Genomic DNA, 26236 nt, shown 5'->3' on the forward strand with positions numbered 1-26236 from the left:
CTCATTCTATGTTGTAATACATGTCCGCATCTGAAATGCTATCTGAATATGATGGCAAAATTTAATATCAAGGCAGTTCCACATTTTCATTTCATCCTTTTCTTCGTTCTCATTCGCAGTTATAGACAAACGCAGCTTGCACATATTGATTCCAATGGCTCAACTGAATCTACTTATTAGGAGTTACGATATAACAGTCAAGCCCAGAGACGGGTCTGTCCGATAATAAGTAATGCTACCTTAGTCGCCCGCATGTTGTTCCAACAGCAGCAAAAGCTCGTTTTCTCTTACGAGTCTGCAGCTTTGGCGAGCGGGGAACGACTCCGTTAGTAAATGATTTATCACTTACAAGTATTAAATTAGTTGCAGGTATGCTCGAACCTACTTTACGCATTTTCACCTTTCCGGATTAAATAATAAACGATTTACTAAACCCGACGTTAATGAAATCCTGTTTGTCAACTGACGACGGGTTTTACATCGGTACAAGTTATTCATTCAAACTTCTGTGAGGACTGTGAAAAACAATATGTACCCCATCTGTATAGTGAGGTTTTGAAAGTTTTGCCAGTATAGTGAGTGTGTCGGAATTGATTTTACGTGCGCGTAATTCGTGTCAATTAACTCCGACATGTGTACAACGTTAAATTCGACAGGATTCGCTATATTTATTTTGCATACTACATATACATTTACTCTCTATATATATATATATATATATATATATAGGTGCTTTAAGTCGTATTTTGCATAATGATAAAAGTTTTATTAACCGTACTTACTAGAAAATTCTACTTATGTAGGCATCGTTGCAGTAACGGTTTGAATACCGTTGTATTTGCTGGTTGTTCCAACATTAAATCTAATTGCTTAGTTTATTACGTTTGTTCAAACAAATCGGACATCAATTCTTTTGTTGCAGTAGCATAAAGTTATCTCAATAGTTACAAACAAAAAAAAAAATAAAATAAAAAATTTAGTACGGACGACCGTAATTACTAAAAAGAATAATAACGCATATCAGATTTTATGGCTTCAGCTACAAAATTCAATTCCATATTGCATTTAAAACAATATTTCTCGATTATGGTACAATATAATCACAAATGTAGATGGACACTTCCTTCGATGAATGAATCTTGCTTCGAGTGAAAATGCTATTTTATTCGAAATTGATCACAGGTAGTTAAATGCATACTAATTACTTCTGTTTGCATAATTCCACACTGTAAGACGAAATGTCAAAACCACTTCTCAAATGAGTCACCGTTAGAAAAAAAAAAAAAAAAACAAAAAGAAGAAATATAAGAATAAAGAAGAAGCGTAAAAAGCGGCCGTCCAACAGACGTCTGGGGCATGCGGAAACGTGGTCAGGTGTTCGAAGTCGCAGGCATGCATATCCAGCCTCAAGAAAATGTCTAATCTAATAATTGGCAACCGATTTCAGCCCCCCTGCGGCGCCGACAATGCCGCGGGAGCATTCCGGTACGAAGAAGCTCGTTGTCGACGTCTCCTCTTCGTCGTCACGTGAAAGTTGTTCGCCTCCTCCGGACGCCCTTCCCCTCGCCCTCGCGTGCCATCCGCATCGGTTCGAACCAGGATTTGCCATTACCTCGCCGAGTCGTTACACATACTCCGAGACGTAGGTGTGCCACGTGCTACGACGGTAGACTCGCAGCTCTTTCCTACACCTCGAATCGCTCGTCAGATTTATGCAACGAATATTACACAGGAGATGGTATTTCGATGTTGGCTCTCGGCAATTTATTTTGTCGGAACAATTTAGTCAAAACTTGACATTTACATTTCTCTGTAATAGCGGTGAGTCAAAGCTACAGGTATATAAACGTCCCGTGGATGTATGCGGACGTCTTATCGATGACAGGCTCGTGAATATTCGAAATTGTTTGTTACAGCTACGAATCACTTGACATCACGGCGATTTAGGGAAATTAAGGATATGCTCATTTTTCTGCTTCGAATTCTTTCCGCTTGGTGGCTGCCGCCGTTCTCTTCATTCTCGTCAGTGCAAGTCGCACGCAGAGATTGATACGCGGAAACACGTTTCGTTCGAGAATACGGAAAATTTGTTTTTCAATTGAAACTGAACGTGACTAGAGCTAAACACTGTTCAGGAAAAATTCTTACCGCATGTTCAAACGTGAAACGGATCGTTCTTGACACATTCCTAACCATTTTGAACAGTACAAACGAAGAATAAATATTCCATAGGGATTTTCTCTCATTCGAAAGTATTCCTCTCGGCTCTTTTCGAAGCTGCGAATTCAATTAGGAGGAACTGTGGCGTTAATTTTATCGCGGACACGATGCGAGGAGCGAGGATGATATCTGCTCCGTAGATAAGAGTTGCGAAATAGCGGCCCGAGGTTCTACAACGAGTAATATTCTCTGCGATGTTAATGGATAATATACAGGGTAGCGATTCACTCGCTCGCATAATAACATGTATTTAGGTATGATATCCGAGGCGTATAATTTAAGTGCGACATTTATCCCTCTCCCGCACTGCATCCCGAGATCTCCCAGCTCTCATTTCCTTTCACCGCTTGGCTTCTTAATGTAACGGACAAATGTTTCGCCTGCCATGCGTTATTGCAATTATTCTGCATGCTTCTATGCACGGTTGTTATACCTCCGCAAAATGTGCACGTTTGACCGTCACTGCAGACTCGGAATTCAGGTTCACCGTTCATTCCGCTCTTACTCTCTATCTTTCAGTGCGATACATGGACCACTTTAATATTCTCTCACTTATCTCATGGCGCTCGTACAGTCTCGCTCGTAATCAATTTGTCCGCAGATAACTCGGACTTTGTATTCTGTACCTTTACATTCACATTTACACTTTAATCAAATTAATATGAAAACGTTAAAACAGACGTTTATTCTCGTCATTTGATACTCCCTTTATTCGTGTTTCTCACGTCACAGTCGAGATAAAGACTTGTCGAATCGTCACTCGGATAAAAAAAATATCAGTGTCATGAATTTTATAAATTTAAACAATTACAGTACCTAGTTACGCTTTGGTACAGGGATCCACGTGGGAAAATAATAGTTTTGAAACAAGAAAATCTTGCATTTAATCACCGATGACACTAATTATTATATGGGTATGTATAGCGACTGGTTAACGAAGCGACTTAAGAAGCGCAAGAACACCTGGTCGAGTCTGACGCAAAGGAGCGGAACTTTTTTCTTTCTCTTTTGCCAGTTCACATTAATGCATATAGTTTTATTCAAATTAGTGTCGGATCGCCCGAAAGCCTAATAAAACGTAATGCTTCTCCTCTCGCCGACTATCCGTCTACCTGTCTCTGGGCCCGGCGGTCCACGAAAGCGAAAAGTAGGTATTTGTTACAAAATCGAAGAGACGACGCTCGTCTATTGGAGTCCGGTAAGGCGGCGAGAAACGGAATGGCGATGCGCACGCGTGTTTACTGTCCGATCGCAGGTGGATACCTATGCATGACGGTATAACATCATACATATATACGTAATACCTAAACCTTACAGGGTGATTCACGAGACTGTCTTATTTCCGATTCTCGGGTGATGTATCTTTGATCGTGCGGCGTTGTAATGCTCCGCAGAGAAATGAATGGAAATATGAGAGGATTTACGTTACATTTTCCGCATAAGAATTATTACGCTATACACATGTGTATATATATATATACTTCACCCGCGTATCGTTGTATAAATCTTCTTTAAAAGGTTGTTGGTTTCATTTCAGGTTCAACCATATGAAGTATGACGTTAACGGATAACGCTGGCCAAGCACTCTGTTTGTCTTGTGAATTGCGCCTTTTCCAACACAGTTCACCGTCACAACGTCGCCGAAAATGTGTCGAACACAAAATTTTCAGTTTCGTCCCACAACCTGCGAATGATCTTACCGAGTGTCGTTGAGTCAAACGTATTTAGAAATAATTTGACAGAAAAGCATCGGTTCCCAAGTTTGGATTGAAGAACGATGTTTAGTGCCGATTGAACTGATAGCATGTCAATAAGACTGCTGAATACCCGGCGGTTAAATAACGAAGCACAATTATTACAACAAAGTGTCAGAAATTTTGCATTCGTCATTAGTTCTCGACGCTTGAAACGCGTAAAAATTTTGCAACATTTGACACATGCAGCGTTCAAAATACATCGGGAAATTGATACGAACATTGCTACGGTCATTGGTCATTTGTAAAATTTTCCTTCATACTCTGAAGTGAAAATAAAACTTGATAGCGATAAAACGAGGGGTCCAACGGTGCAGACTGGGAGGCATCGAAGGTTGAAAACGGTGTTTGAAACGTCCCGTAAAATATGTCCATGCACATATATAATGACCACATACATTGTTACATTGAGGCAGAGACGGCGAGAGGGAGGGAGGGAGGCAGGCACGTAGATTATACTCGCGTACTGTGTACACGACAGACCCGTTGGCGGTACAACTTTAGGAGGAACGGGTTTACTCGAAACGCTTGGGCGAGGCAGCTCGAGATGAACAAAGAGTAAAAGGAGGGATGAAAGATGGGACAAATTAAAACTAAATAACAAACCTTTTATTCGGCTACCGGTTTGACGTGACAACGGGAGTAGAACGTGTGTCGACGTTCACTCAACTCCGTCTCTTTTTATTTCGGACGGACTTAGACACAAACCTCGAGCAGCAGGTGGATGACGCAACCGAGATACACGCACCTCCAGTCTCATCTTTAGTGGCTTGTAAGAGACCAAGGGTCCGCTGCTACACCCGCAAGGTGGGCGTCTTGTACGGCACTGTGGGTTCGACGCAGCTGTATTGGCCAAAGCCAAAGACGAGGGCCGTCCATCATATTCCGGATGTTTCAGCCTCACGGAAGTCCATTCGATTCCTCGTTCTCGGATATCACAAAGATGCTTTGACTCGCGAGATATCGCAGACGGCTCGCCGAAACCCTTCAAAGGCATTATCTATGGTAGTCTTTCTGTGCACATGTCGTAACGAGCTTCAATGGTACACGTGGAGTATTAATATATGTATGTACATACGACTTGTAACATTATTTTTGTAAGAAAATAAATGGCTTCGCAACACTAGGTTCTCAGTTGCAGATATCGCTGCACGATTGTCTTCTTTGGAGTTCTGATTGGCGAAATTCTGCAATGATAATTTTTTTAGTTACACTGCGGAGGTGAACGATTCTTTTTGTTAAAGAACAATGACGATAATTTCTGGTCTCATTTCACGTATATTCCGTATCTGGGCACGGTTGAAGTTACCGCGAGGTATGACTGCAAGTAATTCGAACCGTGAAACAACAATCACCAGTCGAAGAATGAATTAAATTATCTTGAAATATATGTATAAGCAATACAAGTGAGTTTAAGTTACGGGGAATTCGATAGTTGACACATTTCCACAACTTTTTCATCGGATTCATAACGCAGCTGTATAGTATTTCCAACTGACAATCACTGAGCAAGCACGCAAGCAAGTAAGTAAGTAAGTAAGCGAGTGAGCGAGTGAGTAAGTGAGCAAGCGGCGTAACGCGTAACGCTTTAAACCATGCCTGAATAACGCGGAGGTAGGTATATCAAGAAATCGAATCCTCCCACGAGGCAAGTCTCATTGTAGTTACGTTTAATCTCCTGCAGCGGTGCAGGAGACACGTCACCTCGCAACGCATCCTGGGATAATCCTGTGTCCAAAGACGCCCGCGACTATAAAGTTACGTAACTGGACGCCTCACGCCTCCACTTACGTAAGCATAACCAGGACGAAGGTAGGCAAGTGGATATAAACACACTCCTCCATGCAGAGCTCGCATGTACCAGCCCATAATACGCCCAGGATTAGCTCTTTAAATTAATCGATGCGATTATGCGTAATCAGTAATCACCGACTGATGTCGGCGTAAGTTTAGGATTAAAGTTGTTACTCACAAAGGGAGTCATTTTTCCATACCTATATACCTCTGCATAACGTACTACGTATGGTATGGTATAATAACCACGGGTATTACCAAGAGCTTCAATCATTTCTCGGATACCGTTTAATTCTCGTAATATACGTGCCGTTGTGCGGTTATTCAGCGTTGATACGCCGTTTTACCTGCATTATTATTTTCATTTTTTAGTTAAAATTTTATACTTCATCATATTCCCAAATTAGGTGTTGTTTAATCCCGTCGCATTCTTTCGGTACATGCCGGTAAGAATACGTGCATTATTCACTGACAGAAGATAGACTTTTCTCACAATCAGCCGGTCCACACCTCGATCACGAAATTATCTTGAAATTAATCATAGATCGGTGTTGCGAAAGCGAACACGTTGTTTTCTTCATAAATTTCGATTTAATGGATGCATTATTAGCACTTGAAGGAAGTGAACAAGAATGAATCTTTTGGTATGTTAAATTAGTAAAAATCAGTGTTATGCGTGACAATTTTTCCTACGTGATATCTTTCAATGCGTCCTTCGTTGATCACCGTGAGGAAACAGATTGATGCTAGCAAGCAATTTGTAAATTAACTATGTGAAATAAGTGAGCGAGGAAGATAAGTTGCTGCAGAAATCCATAGCACCATAACGGCCTTCCATTTCGTGACGAAAGACGTCCCTCAAAAGTTTATCTTTGCACAGATGATCCAGCGGCCCGTTGGTCGCAAGGCCTATATTTTTTTAAACATTCAATTACGCGGATCTCTGTTCTTCCGGGAGTGAAATTTATAGCTTTTACTCCGTTCGTCAGGGACCATTCGTCACGGAACGTGCAAGACGATAATCTCACGACAGTCCACCTTGACGAGCATGTAACAACGTCGGTCATTCATCAAATGACGAGTCATCGAAGCGCAGGGGCATCGGGTACTCGAGGACAAAAATAGCCGAGTATAGCGGCAGGAATCGACCCGCAGGCTTAGGAGATAAGTAAAAACGCCTGCTTTGTGTTGCACTAGGTTCTCCCACGCGTTTTATGATCTGGGAAGAATGAGAAAACGCATTTGTGCAGCCTAGACCGTAATATCTTTCATTCTCACGTCCTTGCGTCGGCTGCACCGAGCATGCTGGCGTTGCGCATGCATCCGCGTGCACGTCCAGAGGCCAGAGCCGTGTCATAATAGAATATCCAGACACTCGAATCCGGAAGTATGATACACGAACGCGCCGGCAGACTCACGGGAGCAATTTACACGCAACGCGGAGCGCAAACCGAAGCAGCTAATAGATTTCAGAGCAATCCTGATTGCTCGGCTCGCAACATGCCTCGCTGAGAAGATACGAGCCTCGGCGATAGATCCACCGGTTGTTATCCTACGGCAGCCTCCTGGATAGACGGCTACATGCGGGAACAGAGATACCGACGACGAGGCAAGGATCTGTGCCACCCGGTCATTGGTGAATGTACCGTACGCTGTAAGAGCTCGACGAATGCGACGACGCTACGAATATGTACGCGAGTCAGGAACGCTCGACGCATCACCGCGAGACCTCGTCTCCCAATATCGTCCGAAAGTTCGACACTCTGTTAACTCGGTGAACATTGATTCCGAACAAAGTATAGAAAGATACGTACCGCTTTGCGGGGGGAAACATCGGCTGCACGGCAGGTATCTTGTTCGACAGTGGAAGAAAGTGTCTGGTAGTCATCGCGCCGTAGCTTTTTTATTCTAACCGGGTTCCTAAACTTGATTGATGAGCCAGACACCGACCTCTGAAATTTACAGACCCATCTACGCTTCGTGCTGTGTGAGGGAATTATTTTGCACGCGAAATATGATGTTGTTTGTTTATGTGTTATAACTGTATCAGCCCTGTGAAATTATTAATCATTAAATTTTACGTATTGTTAAAAAATAAAAAATAAAAATAAAAACTCACGTCATGACCATCACTATGATTTATGGGTACGGCTTAATCGATGTGAACAGCGATAGCTGTTCAATTTGCAGCCCGGTTTATTATTCTTGAACCTGTAACGTTGGTTGGCCATGATCATGATGCAATCGTGACTATAGTTGATGCTTTGAAAATCACAGTTTGACATAACCGCGTCTGCTAAGGATCGTTAATTTATCCTTCCACTAGCTTTTTCCAAAAATACGAATGGAAATACTCATCACGATAAAAGATTGTCTGTTAAAATTATGGAAATGGGTTAATAAATTTTGCATGTAGTCTGTTCTACTTATAGTTTTATTAGATGTTCCTCGTTCGAGTCACTCGACAAGACTGACGAACTGAGGGGCTGTACGAGAGAGGATTATTCATTCGTACCCGTTGCTCTAAACACATAAGAGCGTAATACGAGTATACAAATATCAAGAGATTAAAGATCGACGTAACACCTTTGTATATAATATATGTGTATGGACTGTAGAGATTATTTTCATATACATAATAATATGAAACCAACAAAAAATATGTAGGAATTGACTGATTCAATTCACTTTTATAGCCTGAGATCTAAGACTCGATTTCAAATTAACTCGGCTGTACTAAAGTTTTACCTTCTTAATCTAGCACTGAGAAAGCGGTCCAACGGTACGGACCAGGAGGTGATATGGCTTGTTCTCATGAAAATGTAAACAATACAATATTTGACATATAATAAATGAGCGTTCAATGAATTGGATGTTTGCTCCTAATCGTATTTATGTGAAAAATGCGAAGCGTCCTGCTACACATAGTATAAAACATATCGACTCCGTGGTCTAGTGACATTTCGCTGTGCTTCCTACCGTAAAATGATCCTACATGTGTACGTTTGTACCTAACTCAGACTCATGCACGTACGCAAAGAAATTATCGTAAAGTTTGCAAAGCGTATAAAATCCACTCAGGTAAGGATAGGTACTTTTCACTGCGTATCTCTCTCTGTCTCTCTCTCTCTCTCTTTCGCTCTCTACTTCGTTCGTAATTCGAGAAGTTCGCACCTCGGGGGTTATTCTCCTTTATTTTACGGCTGGAAGGCAGAAGAAAACTTATTGCCGACAAACTTTCAAAAAATTCAACTTCAGAGTATGAGACCGCGCAAAAGTGAACGGCATGGGTAAATTTCACTTGCTAAATTCTTTCGTCGAATTTGAAATGATATTCGAAGTATTCTTGCCACTATTTTCCTCAGCATAAAGTGGCGTTCAATAATTTGCGAGCGACGGGAAGGTTTCTACGGCTGAAATGAAATTTCAAGTGAGCCGACCGTCGCCATGTTGAATTTTTTGTACCGGGGTTTCAACCTAGCCGTGTTACCCTTTTGATCAGTACATGCTTCGGTCTTGACGACAATGAAAACGTAAAAATTCATTCTTATACACATCTCGTCATCCCTCTTCCCGGATTACCGTAATGGCGATAAAACGTGGGTGTAGGTTGCGTATAGGATAAGCGTGTCGTTGATCAGGCACATACGTAGAAGCGGCGATCGGTGAAACGATGGAAGAAACGGGTGAACGGAGAGCTGGATGGAGGATGAAAGAACCTGGAGGTGCGTTGGCGTCGGCGGTACCCACCCAACGTTTTGCGTTGGTGTGAAACAATCGGCAATGCATACCTGAGCGTTCACCATGCGCCTATCCAATTACTCCTAGCTAATTAAATTCAACAAAGCGTTCGACGTTACGCGGTCACCTTCCGCGCCGACAATCTTCCGCGATCAATTCAGATAGTGGGCTACAGCTATAAGCACCGGCTGGTGTTGTACGTACACATGCATGTGTACCAAGAGCATGTATAATATGTATATATATACAGTTTGTACCGGTCGGAGAAGTTCGCGTGTAGTCCCACCGTACTCCCGATACGCGATTAAATTGCATCCGGCAATTAATTTTTTCAACCAACGGGCACGAGTATTATATCTGCAACCTGCAAAAGTCTTTTACCCCAGACCCCAAAGTTAACTCGAAAACGAAGAGGTTCGCGATTATCTCGCCTTTCCACAGCGCAACGTGCACTGCTCAAAGATGCGAATCGAACGATCTACACGTCGGCAATCGCGCCGTTTCCTATCCTATACTCGTCCGCGAACGCCGGAAGTTGGTGCTATAACGTCCGCTATCGGATACCCGGTTCGGCACGCTGCGAGCTATTAAAACAGTTCGGAAAACTAAAATAATGATTGGCAGAGGTTCAATTCGTTCCAAGTTATAGACACTGAACTACGAATAAACTGCGTCAGGTACTTTGGCTAATTTGAAAGTTATAAAAAGCTAGCTTCTTTGTCGGGGACAATTTTTATCAGCGGCTTGAAATTGAAATTTTGTTTTGAAATTGGACCGAGACTAAAACTTCCGTAATTACCAAAGCGTTAACGTTCTTTTTTTTTTACTGCAAGAGTTCTTGCCGCGCTTACGAGATAGAATAACGGTCAAGGAGAGAAAATTTCATCCTCGGTGTAGAATGTAGAGTGTTTTCTTTATAAAAAGTTTAAAACTTTTATACAAGCCATGTCCTGAATAATGTATTTTGTATAAATTTACCGGTGAACTGAGCTTGCCGTAGTTAATTTAACAGCCCATCTCACTTTGCACGTTCGTAAAGCTGGAGCGTCCCTCGGGAGCGGAGATTTCCCGGGTCACTGGTTTTAAGGGGATATTTCAACTGAAACAACTGGAAACGTTGCATGGATCCTCTCTAAAGCACTGATACAGCTCTCAGTGAAGCACCTGAGAAGTGCAATTTAACAGCTGTATTTTATGATACACTATACGTTTCCGGGTGAAATCCGCTTATACGGTACATAACAAATTTATGTCTCATCGTCAAACACGCACACGCGTATAATACGCACCGGCAACTGATACGGTAGGTATAAAATATTCATATATCCACGATGAAGTTACAAAAGCTAAACAGCATCTCACAGATTCTGTATTTTTACGTCTAATTACAAGACGTTTAATTAATAACAGTTGATTGATGAAGAATTCCTTCCAGGCATGCCAGTAGCTCGAACATACCTCGTCAAGATATACGCGTCGTGTGAGGTCAGGCAGTCGGAGCTCGTAACGAAATAACCACGGGTGGATAACATCAAAATTTTACTTCCCTTCTGCAAAGCATCACGTTCAAGTGTGATCCTAAGCTAATACTGCAGAAGTTTCCAATTTTCCCAATGAACACCCAGAAGCGCCTACAACTCGTCTGTCCATGGCTACTTGAGCAATAAGTGGATCGTCATCTTCCCTCGGTTCCGGGGACCGTCCGAACCCGAAAATAGCTGTGACAAAAGGGGGTTAGAGCGAAATATTACCGGCACTCAAGGGGATGTGCTCAAGTTGTTTGCCTGTTTTGACATTCAGCGTCTTTTACGGATTCCGGTGATATAGGCCATGGGATTTCTACACGTAGCTCAAACTGTTCCTTCTGCACAGTTTCACGACAAGTATTGTATGCGTAAAAATTCACCTACTACCCCTTATCTCTTTCACAAATCATATTTTACCAAATGATTCTGATATTATTCAGAGCCGAGCTAAGATGATGTTTAACTGATTTTAAAAACGTTTTGAAAGCACTCTAACAAGTTTCTATATAGTATATACTTTACAGTTTGTCGAACCCGGCGGTGAAATTCTCAACGCCGAAGAGAGGCAGCAGTTCGGACACATCCCCTTAAACGGAAGTCAAACAATCATAGAGATGAGTCGGCAGAATTGAGCTAAGAATCATTATTCGTCGGCCAAACAGTTCCGTTTACTCCAATCAGTTCTTCCGACCCATGCATATGCCATATTTCAGCGGGAATTGGTCTCCCCGAATCTGGTGGATGTTATACACTGAGAAAAATTTCATTTGTTACAGTAACTAGAAAAATTGAGTAAAACAGGTACCGTCAAAAAAAACTGTTCGAATATTGTTGGAATTACGAAAAACGAGGTACGCCGAACCATTTTGCCCCATCGTCGATCCTTTTTTGATAATTGCAACGCAAAATCAGTTCAGTTACACGAAAATATATAGTAACAGTGATCGTAATGAGAAAGAACAGTAACGGATACTCGATTTTCTGGTAACAGCCAAAAATCTAATTTTCATTTTGTACCTGGAACTATATTTTTTGACTATGGTAAAAAATGAAAATAGTCAAGAACTGAGCGTTAACCGGAACTAAAAATTTCTCTCAGTGTATCCTTGGCCGCTCTGCGCGCGATGCAGGAGCCACCGACCGGATTAACGGAGCAAACGTGAACGTGTTTCTGGATCGGGGCCAGATTGCCCCGTGAATCAACGTTGACCGGGAAGATCGAGGATTGCACCGTGGTGCAGAATAGTTACCTACACGACACACATCTGCACCAAGACATTCGCCCCCTCGATCCATTACAATCCTCTACGTATGATGCACTTGGCGCGTGTGCGTGTGCGAGCTGTCGCCGAATGCACGCAGAGAAGCGGCATTCGCGTGGAATCGTATGGACTTTCACTTGTCCTCGGGGTACCGGAGAACGGAGTCGACGTCGATGCGGAGGTGCGTCTTCTTCGATCCGCGTAGTAGATAAGAGGAAGTGTATTTGTACCGGAGCCGAGATCGAGGGTTGAGAATTACGGTGGCTTCTAACCGCGGCGCGTGGTGCGAGCGTGTAATGTATATTTTGGTCTTCAGGGAGACGAAGGAGAGGCCCGAGGGTATGCCGGTTGATTAATTGCCCAAAACTTTTGAACCTTGCACCCGATCTCGGTCCGCAATTAACGGTATACCAACTCTGCTCCTCCTAGTTCTGACCGCCAGGGAACAACCGCGCGGTTTTTTATCACCGGAAGTTGCGTAACGGCCGACGCATGAGTCTTGCGCACTTACGGTATGTGCCTGCTGCAGCCAGAGAATGAACTTTTTAGAAAATACCGGCAGCGAGGCGCCCCTGCGGTCTTTATACATTGCGGTGAAATTAAATCTTCTCAACGTACGATCGGTACGTGAAAAAACCACGAGCCATGGAGTCTGCGGTGTTCAATCAACTGTCCGCGCTTCTTGACGACGTGAAGATAATTTTTTTTTTATTTATTTATTTATTTGTTTTTTTTTTTTTATTGCCAAATTGAGACGGAGAGAAATGAAGGGGCAAAAAGGAAAGAACGATATTGAAACGAATTAGCCAAACGGCGGATGGTTTTAGAAATGCGTAACGGTGATTTCGGCAATGCAGCTGAAAAAACGAACCGCCCGTACTTAAACCAATACTGTATATCCTCAATTCGGATATGCACCCCGCTGATTTAGGGGAGCGGAATAAGCGTCGTTCGAGCTGAAGCTGTCGACAGTTATTGCAGCCTGAGAGAAGCTAACTGCCAACTGCGGGCAAAGTTGTAACAACGTCGATTCGTCCGTGGGTAGAAGAACTCATCTCGAAGACTTTCACCTCAACTCTGTGCCGGCAGGGTTTATTCATTCGTTTCCGCAAATTTAAGTTTCTACAATTAATCATGCGTGTATAGCCCGCGGCCATGAGGACTGTCGGTAAAGTGTAACCTCGAGATTTCATAGAAGCTGCACGGACGATTATGTGTGACCGGTCGAAAGTGGAAATGAAGAAATGGAGAAAGGATGATGGGCCGCAAATTACTGGAAGTCAGAAAACAGAGGAACGAATGACCCGTCACGCGAGATTAATAACGGATTTCGGATCACCGCCGGCGGCAGAATGGACCAAGGTTAATCGTTTCGCGAAAGGTCGTTGAGCAGAATAATGATCCAACCGCAGGAACAGATGCAGCGTCTTGCAGGGTGTAATTCTAGAAGAATTAGAGAAGCATACGGAACGGTATCGAGGATCTTTTTTTGTTTCGTCTGCACGTGCGGTTAGAGATAATTAATCAAAATCAGCAAAAGCCACGAGTACTTGGATGTGTTTACAAAAAATGTACAAGTTCGACATTAAACAATCGATTAGCGCGTCAAGAGATATCAGTGAATTGAAAAATACCAGATTTCCGTTGTTTCCAACAGAAGGTTTGAATCATACTTATACTTATAAAGGGATGCTTAATGGAACACTCGGGAATTCTTAAGCCTGTACAAAAAGCGGCCTCAAGCCGTCTAGAAAATGTAATGGACCATTAGGCAATAATCACCTATTTATCCGAGTTAAGAATCGAGATATAATCGTCCGCCTATCGACTGGTTCGAGTAATCCTGAGCCGCGGGCGAACGAAAAATGTGCAAAAAATTTATACATTGTTTTAGCATTCCTAGAAAGAAAATAACAATAACGCGGTATCGCAATAAGACTGTGAGTTGATTTCTCGGCAAGACCTCGGAAAGACTCGCTTCTTCCTCGTCTTTTCCGTCTTTTTCATCATTTCACCGCCCAGAAGTTGCAATTAGTCTTAAACTGTACCACGAGCTCCGAAGAAGAAGCGAGCCGATCTGAAAAAAAAACATCAATAACTTCCAAGTTGAGTGGGATCTGTTTAATTTTTATTACTATGCGAATGGTAGTTACCTTTCGTTTTGCGGAACGCGCATTACCAATCTTTCCCGTTTTTACCCGCGCGCCTGAAAATAAACCAGACTCGTTGCAAGTGTATACAATATATAGGTATACGTGCACACAATTCCTACATGTCGCGTGATTCGCGAACGGCGTAAAAGTAAATTTGAAAAAGAGCACGTGTGACAGTCGGCAGCTGAGCGACGACGGCCGTCGCCGGAGACTCTGTAAGCCGTCGAGGGTGCCAAACGGTTTAAAATGAAAGCAGCGATAATTCCACTAAGATGACTTTTTTATCGCTCTCGTCTTGACGTGCAGCCGGGGGGACCCCCGGAGTAGGCATCGCCTGGAGCGCAATTTTTTCCCAACCTGGCTCTTGTTTTTACGCCTCCGAGCTCAAACTGCCGTTTAATTACGTATATACGCGTACATACCTGTACGGACCAGTTTAAGACGGTGCGAGTAGCGACTTTTTACACCACACGATCGAGTGATTGGGGAATCGCTGTATGGTTCGGTGACGAGCCGTTCAATTTTCATTGGTAACGCGTTTCTTTCTTACGGTACTTTTCCTAAATTCTCTCAACAGTACAACAATTTTTTTCGTACACTTTAGGCCGCTATTATAAATCCCTCGATCCATCTAACGATTCAATAAATTTTACTTCATCCGTGCACACTTTTGTAATAATATCTATAGTCCATCTAATCGACAACTGTTAACAGTTTACCGACTTTTTTCTGTCTGTCTCGGGGAGTATGGCTCTTGTCGAAAACGACGAGTTGACCGATCCTTTTTTCTGAATTTCAAAATTGCAGATGATTATTTAAATAATATAGCTCTCGCCGTTCAAAATTTGGAATGCCCCGACCTCGTCTACTGTTTACAAAATGTGTGCATCGCATGTGTGTCGAAGAAAAAAATTTGTCTAGCTACGGTAGCGCCATATGTTTTCGGGTGTTCTGCTTAAAATTGGTATACGTTTTTTTGCCACTTCTTTTTCTGCGAATCTATTGTGCCCAATCTCCGATTTCGCTTCTTAAGATCTTACAGGTATTCTAGGCTCTGGTATAGGAATCTCTAGGAGCACCTGCCTGAGCCATTTTACTTCTTTTTTTACTCGAATATATTAACGTAGACATTATTTATTTGTAACGTCCTCGCAACTCGTTCCGCAATGAAAAATGTGCCGAGGAAATTTTTATGAAGGAGTTTCTTCGTAATGCACATATTACGTGAAATGCTAATTCACCGCGTTTAGTCAAGAACGATGTCTGATGTAATTGAATCCGCGCGTATAAATTGGGAAACGAAAGTCACGCAACGACATTAAAAAAATCGAGCATCCGATGCGTCAAGAAATTAATTATATCCGTACAGGTTTAGTCTTCTCGAATAAATGTTCGATTCGGAAAAATGGTAGAAAACAAGTGGAAGAAATTTCGACGATCTTGCAGTCTCAAACTTATGCATGGTAATTTTTACAGAAAAAGTCTTGGAAGAATCAGAGAAATGGAGTGAGATTAAATCGAGGGAGTCGAATCTTCCGTCGGCCGGTACGTACCTTGGCCAAAAACGATAGAGCCGATAAGACAGCCTTTTGACGGCGGAGCGAATGAATACTCGAATATCAGCGCGTCTCAAGTGTAGCCTGCAGGCTGACGAGCCGCGCAAGTGTCGAAATGCTAACCGTCAGCTATTTTCTGCCGGTTCCTAGATGCACAGATGGGCCGTCTTAAATGCCCTTCGAGTTCTTACCGTCTACTCGCCGAAGCCCAGCGGAAGACATCTGCGAGGACCAGACGGTGCCTAAGCTCGAATCGCAAGGTCGTGTAATTGATACAGTCATTACCGGCTCGTACCTTATACCTCGCATTATCCCGGCGAGACGACGACTCTCGGAAGAATAGTTTCGCATCATACTGCCATAATTTTTGTACGCCCTTTTCCTTATTTTACAGCCGCAACGGTTTTCCGCGACGAGACGTCTTGAGGTCGAACACATGGGTTCAATTTTCATCATCGTCATGTTTACTCACGCTGCTTTGCATGGCTCGAAGTACACGTTTTATCACCCAATTAAAATAAACGTTCTCCTTTTATCACTTTCTCAAATGATTCTGCAATTTTAATTGAATCGCTACGCATCGCCCTGCTCGTGGTATGCTCGTGGATTGCGAAATAACACGCATCGTTGTCGGAACTTTGTGACGTAAGGCGAGGTCATTTTTACGTTTAAACTTCACGGCGTGTATAATCTTCATCGATTATTATCCCCCGAGACCTCGAGGAGGCGATGAGTTTCCTCATTTTTATCCTCTGCCGGCACGGATACTCACATACATACAGATACAAAATCGTTTCACAATCAAAATCTGGGGCATTTGTGGCTTTCGCTATGATCAATCACCAAAGGCCAAGAGGAAGTTGACGACCGATTTACAATGTCGCCATTATCGTTACGAAGGGTTCGTTTTCATTCTCAATTGAATTGCGACGCTCGATTATACCGAGTCCGTCAAAGATAGACTCTGGAGCCGAATCGTGTTCGGAGTAGCTTTTGTCTCGGGAACAGTTTGCCTCGCATTTTTCGGAATTCTCTAGCCACAGACGAAGATTGGCAATGGTTGATTGCGCTCTTAATGAACTTGGCCAGCCCCGTTTCAGCCGCTGCAGCAATCCGTAGGTGACACTACACGATTTCCGATTTACATATCGTACCTACTGCGATTCCTCGCGTTACGATCGACGTCACCGATTCAAAATCCTGAAACGACACGTAGACCTACGTCAGATAGGTAGTAAGTGAAAAATTGAGCCAATGAAAAAAGACGATTTCCTGCACGAAGTAACCGAGCTTAGCCATTCGTCGATCGCGTTTATAGCCGTTCCGGCCGTTTACGACGATCCTTGTCGGCACGTCGCGTTTCTTGAATAAAATATTACTTCGTTTTTTCTCGCCGTTTTGCATTATTTTCTTTCTTTCTTTTTTTTTTTCTCTCCCTCTTCGCCAGTTCCCCATCGAGTTAAGCTCAGACTCGGACGAATTAGATCCAGGCAGACGAGACACGGCTATATAAGAGCGGACGAAACGGCCGCGTCGAGCTACACGCGGCAACTCTCTCTATACTATACTTTTCATAATTGCATCCATGTACAAGATGGTCAGGACTAAAGTGGCATAAGTCAGGCTCGTTTTATTCCAAAGAAAAACAAAGCGGTTTCTCGTTCCCACAAGTTTTTACTATACTACACATAGTGATACAGATATTGCGATGTGTGTACACAAAGAGATACGAGGCGCATGTATTTTCAACAAGCAAACTTTTAACTATTATCGACATTTCTGGACTCTTGGTTCTTATACCCTCCGAGTGGGTATTTCAACTGAGAAGAATTGTACCGAAATATTGCCAGTGTACACGCAACCTTTCGGAGAGTGAAACAACGTTAGAACTCGTGCATATAACGCGCAACTATATTCATTCCCAATTAAAATTCTTTTCATCTAAATCGATCAATTTATTTGCCTCATATAATTAGATACTATGCATCGCCTCAGACTGCTAAAAGACTCGAATTGATTTCATAATTAGTAATTAGTACTGCATTATTATTGAAACGATTGAATGGGACATACTTTAGTTACCTTCAGCGTTTTTTAATAGATTAAGATCGTAATCCTTCCGATCATGAAACTGCATTTTGGCAGTGCTTATTGGTATATATACACGTTATTTCTCGTGAACTTGAATGGTCAAGAGTACTTGACCACGTAGTCTGATTGCGAGCTGTGCGCAATGAGAAACATAATTCCTATGTGACACCTGTGTGAAAGCTGTTTATTTATCGATCGATCGCCACTCCGTCATTGCGGAGTAGTTAACTCGGTAAGGTAGATAAATATAGTAATCTGCGAATAAAAGGTAGAAACGAGCAGTTAAGTGTTATAATGTGGGTACGTAGCATGCAGACCGTGAAAATCAGAGGCAAAACAACGGTGGGGTTAGTTTTCAATATATCATCATCATTAATCATTCAATGTGGTTTTGTGACATCATAATATTGACAATTCATCTATTTACATGATAATAATAATAATAATAATCGTAATAATATTAATAATAATATTAATAATAATAGTTAATAATTATAATCATAATAATTATACACGTCTACTACAAATATACAGAATTTTTTTTATACAAAAAGTTATTATACTCGAAGTCTTTACAATGTGATCTATACCATTATTACGAGATGAGTTTTCGGGGGGTCGGGGGCTTAAGGACGAAATAGGATATCGGAATAAGGGGAGCAGTGCAAGAAGGGATGAAGAACGCCAATCGAAGTCACTCACGATGGTACGTTTTCACCCTTTAACCTTTCTCTCTGTTTCTCACTCCCTCTCGCAATCTCGAAATTGCGATAATATTTGAATAATGTATCAGAAAATGAGACAAGACGAGTTAAAGTATTTTTCGAGAAGTTGCAGCATATATATATATATATATGCGAGATGCGTCGACACATATGTCAATTAATGTACATATATTTATATACTATGAAATGAAATTGTCGAAAGAAGTTATACGCGGTAAGTACAAAAAATGACAAATTGTTTCCCTAGGTCATTCATATATAATATGCATGTATAGCGTATACATTATATTGACGCAAGATTAAGAAATTATAAAAATTTCAGTTTTTATTCCCCCCACCCCTTTTGTTATACGTGCCTCTACAGATTGTGGGTGGTAGTAGGGTAGTTTTTTTCAGTAGCACCCCCGAACCAGCCCGATCGACACTCACAATCAAGTATATAACTATACCTATATATTATATAATTAAACCGCATCTCGTTACCAAATTTAAACGCCAAAATTTTTGGCTTGTCAGATATACATTTTACATTTATTTCTCTTCCCCCGCCCCGCGTCATATATCGCGCGTGTTACATTACGTTATTATTTTTAAATACAATAATACAGGCCACGATCGAGCTTAGTTCGAGTCCACATGACTTAGTTGCTACGATAATATTTTATATTCGATCATTTAATTTTTACTTCATTATTATTATCGAATTTTATTTTACTTTACTTATTCATTTTTCTTCTTCTTCTTTCATTAATATTATTTAACAGGAACATTAGCGAATCTTTGTTCTTCGTCTTCGTATGATAATGATAATGCTAGTAATAATAGTAATAGTTGTTACAATAATAGTAGTAATAATGTAATAATATTAATTATCATAATCATCAAATCTTCAACTTCATCAGCGTTTTACAAATAAATAATTGATTAATAACTATAATTTTCACAGTAAATAAAAAAAAAAAAAAAATAGAACAGAAACAAACAAACAAATCGAAACCTGTATCGGATGTCTGATTCAACGAGGCGTATTACATGACATTATTATTATTATTATTATTATTATTATTACAAAGTCACGCATCACCGTGCCCGTTGATCCCGCCCGTATCTATAAACACCCTCTTAATTCACCCCCTCCCCCCCCCCCCCCCCAAATTACGTATGCAAGCAGAAAATATTGTATATATATTCATGCAACGGATCCAGCTGGCACGGGTTGATGGTAGAAAACGAATAATTTCCAATTTTTATATTCCCCTTTTTCATGATCGCACAGAGACTCGAACGCTGTTTGGATTGACAAAATCATATATATACATATATAAAAATTAACTAGAAAAGATCGATTCGTCGGGTCGTAAACTAACTACATGTTCTTACGACTGAAGAGCTAATTGTTCAAGAGCTAAAGAGACATTTATATGTATATATTATGTATAAGAATTGCAAAGAAAAAAAAGAAAAAAAAAAAAAATTCAAATAAAATAAAAAGAAAGAAACGTAACATTTTACAAATCTTTACAAAACTTTACAAGTGTGGGATTGATGTTTTTCTTCTCCCTCTTTGACAAAGGGAGAAAAATAGAGAGAGACGGGGCGGAGATCACACGTTTCGTTCACGTTGACGAAGTTCCGCGGCATGCATATCGTATCTTATACGTATTACAAAGACATACACGACACGATATGATTCGTAGTAAGTAATCGCGAACGAAATGAATGTGTACGGTATTGTACATATTTCGTAAGAAGTTTATAGTACACATATTATCATCTATCGTTTATACCTATTTAAAGAGCGTTATTGTATTACAGTATAAGTTCGAGGCTACCATTAATTTCTACGCAGCAGCTTACTTTAACCGTTTTGGCGAGGATTAATCGAGCAAGAAAAGTGGCGGGTTTCGTGGGCCACGCGTGAACGATTTCTACACGTGTACGTGTGTATACACACGCCGATAAAGAACTTTGCGACGACGACGATGACGCGACCATCTTTTTCGCCCGCACATCACAGCCAAGCGCGAGCATCCGTTTCCGTAACGGAAGCTATCGTCATCTCTCCTCTCTATACACGCGTCGACGAGTTCCCGCAGCTACATTCTCGCACACACACACACATACATACGTATATATACGTTTGTACGTGTTTGCGTGTGTCTGGCAAGGGGGAGTTTGGCAGCCTAGTTTTACGAGCATTTCCGGGAGAAACCCACGACGACACAAGTCAAAAGGTTATACCGCAGAGAGGGTTGAAAGGTTTGAGGGAAAGAGAGCGATAAAACGAGGAAAAAGGGTAGAGAAAAAAAAAGAAAAGAAAACAGAGACGAGAAAACGAAAAGGTGACACACGCAGGGCCTGGGATTGTGTGGGCCACCCTTTCGGTTAGCTGGAATTTTTGGAATCTGCACAATCTCAAAACTCACGAGGGGTTGTCTTTCCTTCCCGTCGTTTCGACAAATTCTTGTGCATAAGCCATTTTCTCCCTATCCTCCCTTTCAATTTTATGGAAAAGGTACGGAATTTTTCCGCCGTTGCGCATGCATACATTGCCCGACGGCAATCGCGATCCTGGTAGAATTGGTTTCTCCAGGATCTCCATGTATATATACATATATATATATACATTATAAATCATGATAAGACGAAGAACGCGTGAAAACTAGGGTGAAAAAAATGGTCACGAGAATTTTACACCGATCGCAAAGTCTTTTCGTTTACTGGCATACATCTCTGTATATTTATATACTGTAAACTATGTTTCTATTCATCTATATAACTCTCAGCTGTAAATCGCGGTTGCAATAACGTGTATAATCGTCTATACATACATATGCATGCATGTAGATATATATTGCAGAGGCAGGCATAGTTTTTTTTTTTCCACAAAATCTGTTTCGAATCGATGTGCTTTTGAAATGTGGATGGATCGATGATTAAATAATACGTAGAGAAAACAAACAGTGTATAAAGACAAAACGAAGCGTTTCGCGGATGTTGTGTAACAAAAACAGAAACAAACAAACAAATAAAAAAAAAAAAATCATTTCTGGAAGTAGAAGAGCAAGAAGAACGAAAAAGAATCTGTTTCATTTCTCTTCGTATATCACTCGTCGTTACGTCTACTGTTATCTTTCGCGCGTGGTAGGTATATCAGTATAACGTATATAGGTATGTATCATGTATGTAGATGAAAAGCAATGCTACGGTAGTAACACAGCGACATTGTTAGCAGGCGCGTAACGTCCAAGATTGTAAAGAAATATGTATAGTAACAATGCATGTTGTTTTTGTGGTGCGATACCATATACGATTGAAAATCAATAGGAGGATGATAGTTGTAATAATAGTAATAATAATAATAATGGTGATAATAATACGCTTATTTAATACAATAATATTATTATCAATAGCAATGATGATGATAATAATAATAATAGTAAATAACAATAATAATAAATTAGTTCTGTACAGGGTGCTTCAAGCATGATAATATTAATATGCCTAGAGATCGAGCCGCGGTGCACCAGAGGAATTAAATTTGAAGAGAGAAAAAGAATTATGTAATAATGATGGTGTGGGGAAAAAAAAAAAAAAAAAAAAACGTGCACAATTATCGCGGCAGAAGAATCAATACCGGAAGTCGGCAGTTGTTGCAAACGCTGCGCTCAAGTGATGTGTATGCATGTATATATGATATACCTATGTGTTGCATATACAATAGGTTTCCTTGTGGTGCACCCATGGATTTCGTCGTGCTTCGGCTCTTCAGTGTGTATACATATACATACACACATGTATATATATATATAAATAAATATATATACATAGATATGTATATAAATATACATCTAGGCGCGCCGTTCGCGCGCGTTATTACACGTACACGCATATATATACGTATATATTAACACAATACATACATATACAAGTATACATATGCATGTATACATTTACATATATATAGTTTTTTTTTTTTAATAATATAATATATTTATAAATATTGTTGTTGAAAATATTCGGCGCATTCACGCGCAATAATAATACAATCACACGCAGACATACGTAAGGACTTACATGTACAGAGACACACACAGCCGAATCGGAGACGATCGACGCCGTCGTCGCAGACACACCGAAGCCATTCGCCGCAATTCGTGGTCAAGTAGAGAAATAATTATAATAGGAAGAGACGAAAGAGAGATTTAATAATAATAATAGCAATAATAATAATGATAATAGCAATAGCAATAATAATAATAATAATTACAAAAAATTACGAAAGAGGAAAGAAAATAAAAGATATGTAGAAAAATAATCGTAAAAACAAACAAACGAATACATATACATTATACATTTAGTATAGAACCGGGGAAAAAAAAATATCTGGTCATGTTATCAATTATATATATATACATTCATATATATATATATATATATATATATAACTTATATATAAAAACCTATAATATCGAAAACTGTGTTCTGATCCATCAATAATTTTTTCCTTCGTTCCAAGTTCAAAAAATTCAATCAGTTCCGCGTGTTTTTCGTTAATCAATTTTCATAATACGGAGCCGGAGGGGAGAAGAAGTTTTTCCAACTTTTGTTTTTTTTTGCTTTTTGTTTTTCGTTTTTTCCTTTCGTTCTCCCCTCCCGCGCGCACCTACTACTTATTACCACACAAGCACAGTATTAAACGAACGGACAGGCTACACTTCCGTCGCGAGCGTCGCGGCGAGCGAGGCGTCGTGCCTGTAATGATCGTCGATAACGTAAACGCCCCCGGCGCCAGCGGCGGGATCTACGCACGTCGAGTCCGCGATCGTGGCCGGTGGCCTCTTCAGCAGGGGTGGTTCGGCCCGTTCGCAGCACGACTGCTGCTGATCGGCGAACATCGATGTCCTCTTGGCCTCCAGTATGCAGTCCTTTTCCTTGAAAAGGTGGGACGCCCTGTGAGCCGCGGCCGCCGCGTCGATATTCAACTGTTTCGTCGTCCTCGCGTTCGTCCTGACGTCCTGCATTACGGGTTCCGGTTTGTAGCCGCCGCCGGAGCAGGACGAGTCAATGGTGCAGTTGTCGGTCTGAAAGGACGAGTCGAGGTCGTCCCTCGTCACGTTGTTAACACTCTTGTTCGCGGCCCCCCAGGTGTTTTTTATCATGTGGGGATCGCCGCCTCCCAGCGAACAGCTACCGCCGCTCCTCTTGCTCATGCTGCTGTGAACGGCGTTCCTCTCGTTCTGGAGCCTGGCCTCCTCGTCGGCTTTCGCCTGTTCCCGCTTCTGCCGCCTCTTCATGCACATCACGGCGACGGCCGCGACGAGGACGAAGGCCGGCACCGCCGTCGACAGGGTGGCTATCACGACGACGTGCTCGGTCGTCAGTCCGGCGTCCCTCGCCTCGGCGGAAGTCACCGGTTTCGATATGTTTCCGGTCCAGTAGCTCGGCCCCGATGGTACGGCGGCCGGAGGCGCCCCGACTTCCTCGGCGCAGGTCTCGCCCCGCCATCGGTCGGTGCACAAGCAGATGAATCCGTTGACCCTGTTCTGACACGTCCCGGAATTCTGACACGGCGCGCTCTTGCACTCGTCGACGTCGACGCTGCAGTCCTTCCCGGAGAAACCCGGCTTGCAATAGCAGACGTAGTCGTTCGTCCCGGGAACGCACTTGCCCCCATTGGCGCACGGCTTGGTCACGCAGTAATCGACCTTCTTCTCGCACATCTTGCCAACGAAACCGGGAACGCACTGGCACCGGAACTCGTTCACGAGGTCTATGCAGGTCGCCCCGTTCAGGCAGGGATTCCCCAGACAGTCGTCGACGTTCTTCTCGCACTTCTCGCCGTCGAAGCCTGCGGCGCATTTGCACCGGTACCCGTTCAACTGATTAACGCACGTCCCCCCGTTCGTGCACGGATTCGGCGAGCAGTCGTTGATCTGTGTCTCGCAATCGGTTCCCGAGTATCCGGGCGGACAGTGACAGACGTACCCCCTGAGAGAATGATCCTCGCAGGTCGCGCCGTGGAGACAGGGTGAATCCCTGCACGCCGTCGTCTCGGACTCGCAGTGTCTTCCTCGCCATCCCGGCTGACAGGTGCATCGATATCCCGTCTTCCCGGTCCCGAGGGTCGCGTTCTCCGTGCACGATCCGCCGTTCCGACACGGATTCGAGCTGCAGTCCTGCAGCGAGGTCTCGCAGTCCGTGCCCTTAAACCCTGGCGCGCAGGAGCAGGTGTAGCTGCCCTGACCGGTGTTGAAGCAGGTGCCGCCGTTCGTGCAGGGCTTGTGATTCGTACAGTAGTTCAAATCCTGGTTGCAGAATAGCCCGCCCCATCCCTCGTCGCACAGACACTCCCAGGGCTTTTGGCACGTGCCGTGGAGACAGCCCGGGTAACGCTCGCACTGATCGCAAAGCGCCCCCTTCCACCCGCTGTGACATCTGCAACGAGACAAGAAGAAGAATTCTCTCATTAGTTAATTAATCGCCGTGGGTTCCTCTCCGAGGCAACGAGAATGCCGATCAGTCCAGGTTTCAAGAGGCTACGTTGCACCATCGGGCATCGACCATCGACGGACGACACGGTCAACCCTTCGGTGCACCGACGAATTAGAATTCGGTCGATACGCCCGATAAGCGGATCGTAGAATTTACTACAACATTCCGCAGTGGTGTGCCATTATCTAAAGAGCAGTAATCGTATCCCTGAAAAGTGTATCGCGTTCGCTGGTCGACTTTCGTCTTATAGGTGAACCGATCGCGGTCCATTACAGCGATAAAAAACCTATTCTAACCTAAAGAAGAGACGAATATAGACACGGATCGCAGGATAGATCGAGAGCGAAAGAGAGGGTATTATTGCCAGCTTCGCACACCATCGTGCAAAGGTGAATAAAGGCTGTAGCTCAGCGGAGATGAAGGCGGAAGGGAATAGTGGTGAGGTGGGGTGGGGCGGGGAAAAAGAGCGCGAGAGAGAAGGTGAGGAGAGGAGAGGAGGGCAGGGGAGGGGAGGGGAAAGAGGAGTAGAAGGATAGTGGTCGGCCATTACATTGTCCAGGAGAGAAACTCTCCTTGTGGCGGAGTAGTAACAGCGTTCATGGCGATGAAAACTGTGCATGTATGGTGTGATGGCCGTTGTATTGCACATGTAGATCCGTACAACCATACCTATACTCGCCGTGCCGTGGAGCACGGAGCAAAGAGAGAGAGAAAGGGAGACTGAGAGGAAGAGGAGAGAGACACAGAGAAGAGGACTCTACTACCCGTAGAGGCGATGGTTGGATAGCGGCCGGAGGAGGGAGGGAAGGAGAAGGAGATGGAGGAGGAGGAGGAGGAGGAGGAGAGGGGGTCATGGAGTGGTGTTCCCACGGTACGAGCCTGGCGCAGCCGTTCAGTATGCGGGTCAAGGAAAGGTTAT

At 42.7% G+C, this 26236-nt stretch overlaps 1 protein-coding gene and 1 long non-coding RNA gene across 4 annotated transcripts in view; both read right to left on the reverse strand.

Annotated features, from left to right (window-relative positions):
• Nucleotides 1-1678: 1678 nt before the first annotated feature.
• LOC124179961 lies at nt 1679-19984 on the reverse strand. Its single transcript, XR_006870182.1, has 4 exons — nt 18613-19984; nt 12680-12684; nt 3397-3405; nt 1679-1691 (listed from the first exon to the last, which is right to left on the reverse strand). It is a non-coding gene; the product is annotated as an uncharacterized LOC124179961 (long non-coding RNA).
• A 3408-nt stretch (nt 19985-23392) lies between these two features.
• Nucleotides 23393-26236, reverse strand: part of LOC124179768 (neurogenic locus protein delta) — an 81349-nt gene continuing 78505 nt past the window's right edge. For all 3 annotated transcript variants that reach the window (XM_046564492.1, XM_046564490.1, XM_046564491.1), the window contains exon 6: nt 23393-25260. In XM_046564492.1, coding sequence (XP_046420448.1) covers nt 23535-25260 — 1726 coding nt within the window. In that variant the 3' untranslated portion in view covers nt 23393-23534. The remainder of the gene's footprint in view (nt 25261-26236) is intronic.

Source organism: Neodiprion fabricii, chromosome 4 (assembly GCF_021155785.1).
Source record: "Neodiprion fabricii isolate iyNeoFabr1 chromosome 4, iyNeoFabr1.1, whole genome shotgun sequence".
In the NCBI taxonomy this organism is placed as follows: domain Eukaryota; kingdom Metazoa; phylum Arthropoda; class Insecta; order Hymenoptera; family Diprionidae; genus Neodiprion; species Neodiprion fabricii.